This window comes from Cornus florida, unplaced genomic scaffold, assembly GCF_030987335.1.
Source record: "Cornus florida cultivar Cherokee Brave unplaced genomic scaffold, ASM3098733v1 CherokeeBrave_3.0.0_Hap2_Chr02, whole genome shotgun sequence".
Taxonomy (NCBI): Eukaryota; Viridiplantae; Streptophyta; class Magnoliopsida; order Cornales; family Cornaceae; genus Cornus; species Cornus florida.
Window position 1 is genome coordinate 17,203,071 of NW_026775572.1, and position 11,421 is coordinate 17,214,491.

At 38.4% G+C, this 11,421-nt stretch overlaps 1 protein-coding gene across 1 annotated transcript; it reads right to left on the reverse strand.

The window, feature by feature from the left end:
* Positions 1-9,013: 9,013 nt before the first annotated feature.
* Positions 9,014-11,145, reverse strand: LOC132295725 (E3 ubiquitin-protein ligase RSL1-like). The gene is made up of 2 exons (XM_059794017.1): positions 10,535-11,145; positions 9,014-9,035 (listed from the first exon to the last, which is right to left on the reverse strand). The coding sequence occupies exons 1-2, from the start codon at positions 11,143-11,145 to the stop codon at positions 9,014-9,016; spliced, it is 633 nt and encodes a 210-aa protein (XP_059650000.1).
* Between the last annotated feature and the right edge of the window lie 276 nt (positions 11,146-11,421).

Below are 11,421 nucleotides of genomic sequence, written 5' to 3' on the forward strand. Positions count from 1 at the left end.
AATCTCTGGAACTTCCTGGCCTTCATCATCGATCACCTCAATGTCTCCCTCTATGGCGGAGGGTTAATCAGGTTTAGCCTCAAAGATATGAGGTAAAGTAAGAACCATGTTACAATTTAAAATTCCTTCAAACGAACCAAACTTGATATCCGTTGAACCATTATCCTGGTCATCCAAGTCGAGTTCATTATCACCAAATCCTGCTTCATCTTCGGTTTCTTTCATGGATGACGAAGCACATTATTCTTCTGTGCCTCCATTTCCATCTGCACTATCTTTCTTAGATTTTCCTTTCGGATCACTTTTTAAATCTTGCTTAGCAGGTTTTCTCCTAAGCAAAGTCACATTCTCTGGTTATGGAGCTGAATATTTCTCTTCCATTCTCTTTAACTCAGTTTTCATCCGTTACCAACGTCTCACTTGAGTGCGAGACATGAATGTTGGCGGGATATCCTTGACCCTAGAGAACTTTGGATGACTCAACCTTGACCATTGACCATCGTCAGTGGCCGGTGGCTTGACCATCCTTTGCCTATGGTTTGGGCGGTTAACTGATGTTTCAGTCTGGCGAGCCACATTTGAGTTAGGCTCCCTAGGCTTCCAGACAGCATGAGTTGGGTTCCTTGCCCGATTGTTGGAGTTCACTTCTCGCCTTCGCTTGTGATGCTCATTGGTATTAAACCTCCTGTCAGGCCATGTTAATCGATTTGTCACAGGCACCCTAGACGAGGGTGACCTAGGTCTGTTTTCATACCATGAACTTCTAGGGTGTCCACATGTGTCGCCATGGAACCTCTCTCGGTCTCTTTCAACATCTGTCTTGCATCTTGGGCATAATCTTTGCTTGATCAACGCCAGTTGAGTTTCTCTTAACTCTTTTTCCAAGTTATCCTTAGACCTTGGAGTTTCCTTAACCATTGGCTTCTTTCCTTCAATCTTGCTTTCTCTGTTAGCCGAAGTATCCTCAAAATAAATTCTTCTCCGTGGCTTGCTGGCCATTGAGATCTCGACCATGTTACTGCTGACCAATACTGGGAATGGATCGCTGTCAACGCTCACCTCTTTCTTCTTCTCTGAAAACTTCCATGCCCCCTTCTCGATCTGTGCCTGAATCACATTACGAAAGATAGCATAATTATTAGTTGTATGATTCTAGGAGTTATGATATTTGCAATACTCTCGACCTTTGATCTCGTCCGCTGAGGGTATTTTATGCGCCCTAATGACTTTGATAGTTTTATCAGACAACAAGTGATCAAAGATTTGTTCTGCTTTACTTATATCGAAAGCATATTGTTTGCCAGCCTCAAAGATATTCCTTTTGGCTGAAGATGATGAGGGTTGAACACCACTAACGGTCTCTATAGGCTTAGCTAAAGCTTTACAAACATATGGCTTTTTTGAAATAATTTCAACAGCATCAACCTCTAGATCGTTGTATACTGTGTCAACCATGTGTATTTCATAATTGGGGTCCTTATAATAGGTCCCCTGAGAGGAGTTTTTCCTCTCGTAGAATTTTCTCATACTTGGTGACTCTATCGGCTAATTGGAATAAATCTCCAAAATGAGTACCCTCGAACTTCTTTCGTAGTTCGAATTCTAAACCGTTGAGAGCTAAGTTAACGAACTCTTCTTCAGGCAAAATAAGTTGGCACCTATTTCGTGCCTTCTTAAACTTAGCCAAAAATGTCTCAACATCCTCATTTGGCAACTGATGGATCCTAGATAGGTTGGACACAGAGACCTCTGGTTCTGTCCTATAGAACTGATCATGGAACACATCTTGCATTTGTTGCCAAGTGTGGATGGAATTTTGTGGCAAGTTTAGATACCACTTGAAGGCAGTCTTAGTGAGAGTGTTGGAGAATAACTTCATTTTATACCAATCGTTATTATTGAGCGGCCCATATTTTAACGTGAAACGGCCAATATGCTCAAGAGTCGATTGGTTGCCTTTTCCTGAGAAGGTTGCAAAGTTCGGCACCCGAAAATTTTGGGGAAGGTCCATATGATCTATCCAATCAGGAAATGGGTGCCTAAAAGTAGATCGAGTGGCCCTTTTCAAAACTGGTCCATATTGTTCTTGTATGACCTAAGTTAATTACTCCCTAGTCATGACCATAAGCGGGGCTTGGTTTTGAAAAAGAACATTGGGCCAAGGGTTATGTCCCTCTTGCCCCCCTGGGTTCACAGCCTAAGGTGGCAAGATTTGAGGTTGAAGATGGGGAGGTCGACCATTAGGTTGGTCATGATTTTTCCATCTTGGTTGTTAGTGACCATTCACTTCTAGCTTTACTGGATGGACTGATGGTGGAATTGGTGCTATTGGTCGAGGACCATTAACCATGGGAGGTGGCTGGACACCTCTTTCTGGTTGACCAACTTGTTGAGGAGGAAACTGGTCCACTTGTCGATCATTTTGATTTTCTATCCTAGGCGGCTGAACAATAACCTGCCTATCAATACGAGTCACTAAGGCATTAATCACCTTGTTCAGCTGTTGGAGTTGAGTATTAGTTATATGGGATGAAGCCACCAGCGGCTCCATATTTTTGTTGATCTCCCAAGCAACTTGGCGTTGGGAAGCCTCCACTCTACTTTCAAATCGTGACACTATATTGTTGACACTTTCAGTCACCACTTGGTGGCTGGCCTGATGTCCCTCCTTATGCTCAGACCTGGAATCTTACATGATGGGAGCAGACTGATTCTCTTCCTGATCTTCCCTTTGAGGGTTAGCTTGTCCGGCTGAAGTTTGAAACTGTGACCTAGTCTCGACGACCATTCATGAATAAAACACTCGTCCCACCGGGTGTGCCAAAGTTGTTTGGCTCACAAAGTGGTCTGAGGTCGCTAGCCAATGAATGGTTGACCTAAAACGCGGGCTTGCTAGAGTCCTGATGGACTCGAATATTCTTTGCCAAACTATTCCTATCGGGTCGGGTCACCGACCTAAGGTGATTCAGGCGAAAGTTGGAGAGTAGGAATGACCTTCTCCTTAAGGTTGCTATTACCTTTAAGAAAGGACTTTAAACATTCAAGATAAATATCAATTAGAAGCAACTTAATTGAACAATAAATATACCTGAATCTGCAAACCTTTCTTCATTGAACTTGACTGATTACAATGATGAATGAATTACAAATTCTTGATTGAAATGGAAACTAAAGTATTGAATGCTGAAAGATGAACTAAGTATTAAACTGATAGTGCTAAACTAAACTTGATGAAGTAAAAGCTAAGTGCTAAGTGATATGAATGCTAAAGGTTGAGCTTTAGAAATGGTCTTGGACCCCTTGCTTGTGAGACTTGAGTTGGTATTTATAGAAGCCTCCACCTAGTGTTGTCCCTTTCAAATCGTTTCTCTAGAAATTAATTGGTTGTAAGCAGAAAATGACTTCTCCTAACCATCTTGCTGAGCTGGTCAGGTTGACTGACTTGCACATCTTTCTATGGGCAGATACAAATGTGTCTGACATAGTATTTTTGACTAAACGGTGCATATTCTTTCATACTTGATGATTTTGGTCTTCAAGCCATTTTCAGCTCTATGCACCTGTCATGCTTGGCTTGATCTGTATATTGGCTTGGAATCATCTGATTACTAACAATCCTGACCTTCTTCATCAGATGTAGGTGAGAACCTTCCATCTGTAGTTCTGGACCTCTGACATTGTCAATTTGTCCTTTTCTATTTCAAGCTTTCTTTATGTTTCCAGACCTGACTTGTTGGGTTCTTAAAATTTTGGGATTCACAGCCGGTCTTCATTTGAATCATATCAAAGATTCTTCAAGTGATTATGACCTGAAGAGATATTAGATCCATCTTAAACTGAGCTTGTCCATCAATTAGGTGTACTCTCGATCATTAGTAGAGACTGTCGACCATGGTTGGTCGAGAGAATTTCTTAGGTCATAGTGACTGAGACTCTTAACCATGACCAAGGAAAATCTTAAATCATGATGGTTGAGACACTATCTTCAGTCATAATGATTTATGAACCTCCATTAGCCATAGTGATCGATGGACCTCCATCAGCCTAATGTTCGATCTAGTGATCAATGGACCTCCGTCAGCCTAATGGTCGATGGACTTCCATCAGCCTAATGGTCGATCTAGTGATCGATGGATCTCCATCAGCCTAATGGTCGATCTAGTGATCGATGGACCTCCGTCAGCCTAATGGTCGATAGACCTCCATCAGCCATACCTCCGTCAGTCTAGTGGTCGATGGACCTCCATCAGCCTAATAGTCGATCTAGTGATCGATGGACCTTCGTCAGCCTAATGGTCGATGTACCTCCATCAGCCTAATGGTCGATCTAGTAATCGATGGACCTCCATCAGCCTAATGGTCGATGGACCTCCATCAGTTATACCTCCGTCAGCCTAGTGATCGATGGACCTCCATTAGTCTAATGGTCGATCTACCTTGGCCATGGTTAGCCATGAGCTTAACACCTTATCCTAGTTCTAATGACCTTAAATCTCGACCTTAAATTCTGACCATCATGATTAAAAATTAATCGTTCCCCTCGACGATCGTGGGCTAATCCATAGTTCAGACCTTGGGTTGTTCGAGCACGTGGCATGATTACTTTAGATAATATTTTTAGGTGTTAACAGTGAGTGAAGGGGAAGAAGGGGAATTTTGGGTCTGCGACTTGGATGTAGTGAGAAAAAGAGAGAGGGTGAGGAATACAACAGTGCAAAATCTATTGGCTTGTGATGCCATGTCAGCAAAGTGACGTGGAACCTCCGTTGCTGCCAATAATTTCTCGTGAATGTGATAGGTCTCTGAGAGAGACCCTCTGAGTCACTGGCGGGGGGCTTTGAGCCCACCCCGTTTTTTTATTTTTTTATCTCTATTGTAAATTTTAGTAGTTAGAAAAAAAAAAAAAAAAATTATTACTATTATTAGATCACCCAAAAAAATATTAGCCCATTTCATTATCAATTCTTGGATTCACTCTTGTAATGAGATAATGATAAATAAATAATAGTAACTAATGAATAAAAATTAATCTCGAAGCTAGAAAGGTTATCAATATTCCCGAATCCCTTCACAAAAATGAAGAAGAAACAATGAGATTATTACGCTTTCTCCGGTCCAATGAAGAAGAAACAATGAGATTATTACGCTTTCTCCGGTCCAAGCAGCGTCATTGCCTTTATGCCTTGGGGTCCAAGCAACAAAGGCAGGTTATGTAATCCCGCCAATTCGACCCGCGCCCGCGCAGGTTATGTAATCCCGCCAATTCGACCCGCGCCCGCGCCCGCGCGGGCGCGGGCACCTACACCCATTTTCATCAATCTTGAGTCCACACCGGTAGCAAAACTTTGTCCGACATCTACATTCCAAAAAGATGAATAATAATTAAGCATATCAAAATAATTTTTTTTACTTGTTTGGCCACTAAGAAAACAACTTTTTTTGGGAATAGAAATATAAAAAGGTTAAATTGAAATATCATGAATCAATTTCACAAGTTTTCAACGATAACTTAAAAATACATGAACTTTTGAAGCCTAATTTACAAATATATGAAACAAAGTTGCAAAATTTTTAAAAAAAAATTATACATGATACCATTTTACATCACTAGAGTCATGAGAACGCTTCTGTGCATGTAGTTACTATATAGTTTTTGTATAGATGATTAAATTCCGTTCATTTCTTAATCGGATTTGAATCAGAATTTGATTCATTGATTAGGGTACTTGTTTGTCTTATAAATAATTTATGTGCATATATAGCTATTATTGGAACTAGTTTTAAATTATCCTACTAGGATTAGAGGTGGGTTTGAAAAAGATTTTAAAACCTGCAAAGACCCAAACTTAATATACAAATAAATATTATTTTATTAGGTATAATTTTTCTTTTCATTTTATTTTTAAGATAATTTTATATTAACAACATTTATTGTTAAATATTTGACTATACTAAAAACAAATTTATCTTAAAAAGTATGTATATCAAGATGTCCCGAATCCATCCCAATTCTGATGCAGGACATCCCGAACAAGATTTGAAAAAATATTTTTACATGTAGAACTAGTTTGGAAAAGGACTACCCCATACCCGAACCTAACCGTTGTTGTTGTTGTTGTTGTGTGTGTGTGTGTGTGTGTGTGTGTGTGTGTAAAGAGATAGAAAGTAATTGCCCTGCATTTGATATGCCATCACTATGTTCCCACCGCTAAAAAAAATTTAAAAATTAAAAACAAATTTAATTATTAAAAAAATTCAGACATACAGTACTATATTGTGAAAAATTAAAGTAATATATGTCACATTTACTACCATCACCTTGCTTAAATAAATACACAGACAACACTTTTGAGATTCCAATCTGAGACAAGCCTCTCCCACTATCTGACACATCCAGTTCACTTTTTTTTAGGCCTAATTTCTTATTTAACACGCTCATCTATCCTTGAAAGCTATCCTTGAAAGGCATAGAACCACCAAAAATGCTTAACGGAACACATTTTAATTTCAGAATAAGTATGCTTGTTATATAGGCTTTTAGTTTCCAACCATTGTTTGGTGGAGAGGCCAAAATAAATGGAGATTGATTGCCAGAGCTACCCGCTGTATCAGTGAACTGACACAGTGCCAAGTTTGTCTTAGTGATCTGACAGTGCCCTAGCTAGTGGACTCAATAGATAAAAGTTATTATAGTAATAATAGACTCATCTTCCCCAATAGCTTAAATCGTCATATGAACGTTTGAAGCTGCACTTGTGTGTGTTAAACATACATACATATATATATATATATATACACACACACACACATATATATATATGAGGGATACTGAGAAAGTACAGGATGAAGGAGGAGGAGAAGACCGATCCTGTTGAAAATAAACTTGATTTTAGTATTTAGTATTTTCAAGTATTTTTGTATCCATGATGCATGTGTTAATTTAGCATGTTAGTGGGTAGTAAATTGTCTTAGTGGGAGTTAAGGTTATGTAAAATAAAGAGTCATGAGAGTTAAGCCTAACAAATACTATGTTAGTGGGAGTTATGCATATTGAAGATTATGTTAGTGGGAGATAGAAGAGTTATGGACATTTAAATGTAATGGTTACACATACATATGTGAGGCCTATATATTCATATACTCTACTCTAGCCAAATAATAAATCAAGTAAATAAAAAGTATTTTCCTCCATTTCTATTCTCTTCCAAATAGTATAGTGTTATGTGTGTAACTAGGCCACTATTTCCAACAAAGTGGTATCAGAGCCAGATTTCATGTTCAAAGCCAGATTTCATGTTCAGAGCCTAGACGATCCTGAAGGCCAGACGAAGTTGATCCTAGAAGGTTCAACATTTGAGAAAAACATGTTTCTCTTTGATGATGATGAAGAGGAGAAAATATATTTTCTTAGTGAAAAGATGATGTTCTCTAATTACAAGAGAATAATAATCATCACGACTTCATATCTCAAAGCATGCGATTTGTGGGATATTGTTGGAGAAGAGCCAAAGAATGGCATGTCCAACAAGCTTCATAAAAAAAAAGAAGATAAGGCATTGGTAGTGTTGCAAAAGGCAATACATCAAGAAATTTGGGAGTATTTTGGAGAGTCCAAAATTCCAAGTTGTATTTGGAAGATGCTCGAGACCATCGTTTCCAATCATAGAGGTGAATCACTACCCATGGAGTATTGGGTACAATGCTTTGAGAATGATGAGTTTACGAAAGATGATTATGAAAGTTTTGAAGACAAAGTTGTAGAGAATGAAGAGGTGTATCATGCAAAAGAAGTTGAAGATTTTGGAGATTCAAAAGTTGAAGGAGAATTTGAAATGGTGAATAAGGAAGAGGTAGGAAAAGGTGTTAAAGAAGAGATTGACAAAGTGAAGGAGGATGAAGTGAAAATAGAAGATTTAGAAGAAGGAAGTGCTAAAGAAGATGCAAAAGTTCAAGTTGGTGAATTAACATCTTCAGGTATGGTTACAAATTCCACCTTGAAAGAAGTTATATTTGACTTATTTGATGAAATTATTATTTCTTCATATTCATCAAATAATGCTTATTTTGTGGAGAATGATGAACTTCTCTTAAAGAAAGTTGTTCCAAAGAAGTATGAGATTGAAGCCCAGGATGATAAGAAATTCTCATATTATTTTTTAAAAAATAGTTTGGAGAATTTTGTAATTGATATAGGTTGGGTGAATATGGAATTATTTTTTGACTCTAAAGAAGAAGTATATGTGAAGTTAAAGATCCATAAAAAATTTAAGAAGAAAAAAGATCGATGGTGTGCTTGTATAAAGAGGATGATATATGATTATGTGAAGACATCAAACAAGCATTTGAAGAAGTTTCACAAGCCCTACACATCAATGGAAATGGCCAAGAAGATTGAAGCTATTGAAGGAGGTGGAATTGAAGATCAACTATCGAACTTTTGATCAAGCCCCCAAGATTAATAAGAAGGTTTTTCAAGTTACAAAATCAAGTTTAAAGGGGGGTGTTGAAAATAAACTTGATTTTAGTATTTAGTATTTTCAAGTATTTTTGTATCCATGATGCATGTGTTAATTTAGCATGTTAGTGGGTAGTAAATTGTCTTAGTGGGAGTTAAGGTTATGTAAAATAAAGAGTCATGAGAGTTAAGCCTAACAAATACTATGTTAGTGGGAGTTATGCATATTGAAGATTATGTTAGTGGGAGATAGGAGAGTTATGGACATTTAAATGTAATGGTTACACATACATATGTGAGGCCTATATATTCATATACTCTACTCTAGCCAAATAATAAATCAAGTGAAATAAAAAGTATTTTCCTCCATTTCTATTCTCTTCCAAATAGTATAGTGTTGTGTGTGTAACTAGGCCACTATTTCCAACAGATCCAACGAAATCCAGATGGAGGTAAGGAGAATATGCTATAGTTATGACAGAGCCTTAGTTCCTTGTTATGCCTTGATGCATTCTAAGATAGTGCTATTTATAGATCATGAACCTCTTGGTTATTGTCTCACTCCTTGCCATATGACCGTCTGAACAATCATGATAGACTTAGGAGCCTAAGAGGTCAATTCCTCTTATCGAGTCATGCATTATGTTGTGTCTCTCTCGTTTGAAGTATTAAATGGGTTTTTATCATTACTTGACTACACGTAATGATGGTGTCAGAGCATTAAATGTGATATTAAGGTTCTCTGTCACAACATATTTCCATCATCTTGTTGATCGGGCCTCGTTTTGAGTTGAGACATATATCGGCTTCTCATGCACCAATCCAAGGTCCTTCAAAGCATCCCAATACAAAGTTCCAAACATCTAAGAAGGTCCTACCTTTGTTTTGTGTTATGTTTGGACCAATAACTGAATAACGATTGTGGTTTAATTTGCCAGGTAAGGTTATAAACTTATAGTGGCTCGAGGCCAGGCGAGCTCCTCGAAATTTGGTGACCTAGTGTGATGCTAGGGTTTAGGTGATTCGAGGACAAGGCCTTAGAGATATAGTGATCGACTTGGTGCAATGCTAAGGCTTAATGACTTGAGGGTCATACCCTCGAGGTTTAGTGACCTGGTGCGATGCCAAGGTTTGAGTGACTAAGAGCCAGGCCATGCCTTAAAGGTTTAGTGACCTGGTGCGATGCCAGGGTTTGAGTGACTCGAGGGCCAAGCCTTCAAGGTATAGAGAGACTTAGTGCGATGCCAGGGTTTGAGTGACTTGAGAGCGAGGCCATGAAGGTTAGTTTAGAGACCTGGGCGATGCTAGGGTTTGAGTGACTCGGGGGCTAAGTCCTCAAGGTTTAGTGACTTGGCTGGTGTAATGCTAGGGTTTGAGTGACTCGAGGGTCAGATCCTCTAGGCTTAGTGACCTGGTGCAATATCAGGGTTAGTGATCTGGTGCGACAAGATGGTTTGAGTGCCAGAAGGCAGGGCCTAGGAGGTTTAATAATCTGGTGTGATGCCAATGTTTATATGATGTGGCTCTTTGACTTTTCAACCTGTCATATAGTTTTGATTAGGGGTAGCGACAGATCTGTGTAATAAAGAATCAGATCGGATTAAATTCACGAATTGGGCTTCATCTAAATTATCCATTATAATTTTTATAATAATAATTATTTATTTATCTTTTAACCATAACCTAATAGATAAAATTTTAATCTATTTAAATAATTTTTAACTAATACATCCCATTAAATTATCATTAACTAATATGTTCTTTAAATATACATATTAGTTAATGATAATTTAATGGGATGTATTAGTTAAATAATAATATATATATTTCACGGATCAAATCGGATTTTAAGTTAGTAATTTGATTTTTTTGAATTCGCCAGCAATCTGTGGGTATAGCAATCCGATTGCATGGAGGATCGGATTCAAGTATTATTTATCTACCATGTTATAATTTTTTTTTTTTTTTTAAAGGCAAGAAGTGTTAAGAGCTAACCACTAAGCTATGGATGAATCTACGTGGCATGTTATAATCGACCATCTACAAAATATATATATGCATATTATATATAGAGAGTACCTGCATATAATATCATGGCAACCTCCAATACGTTCAATGCACCTGTCGCAGTGCGGACATCTCTTCCACTTCTCCATCTCTACAAGCACGCCAAACTGAATATCATTATTAATATCTATCTTCACTCCACTCTCTTCACATCTATGGCCGGGGTACCATGGAAGCTTGCAGCGGAAACAGAACCTCCTCTTGCAATTGGGACACTTTGATTTCTTAACATTCCCTCCACACTCGTTCACAATCAGAGCCGAGCAAAACCAATAGGGACAGTAACATCTTTCAAACCGTAAAACTGCAGATTCACAGAGGACGTCGCACCACTGGTCGAACAGTTTGGCGGGCATGATCGGCCTGCAAGTGAGAGGGTCTAACCGCTGCTCGCAGTTCAGCCCCGGACACTTGATGTCGGCGACGTCGTTGTTCACCTTCACTTCGATGTACTTAATCATGCAATCTGTGCAGAATGGATGAACGCACCTGTTATTGCTATTGAATTTCTTGGTTGATGATAACATGGGTTCGAAACATATCTGGCAAATGAAGAAGGTTGATTCCTCTTGCTTTTGCATTATGTTTCCCATCGTTTCTTGCTTTTGCAATGTGTTTCCCATCGTTGTACTTTGAGCAGATCGAAATGATAAAGAGGTGATTCACATGCGGTCTTATACTATTTTGAAACAAAGCTAGCCTAATGAGTTAGCAGATCAACTTAGAAAAGAGTTCTAATAACTTTAAACTGCCAGGTAGGACGAGCCAATCAAGGCCTCTTAGGGGGTTCACTTGCCCCTTACCTTTGCCGCCATCGAAATATATGTGGTAATTATTTTTTTCTATATATATGAAATTTTTTATACATCTTCCTAAATTGTGTACTTTTTAAAATTATC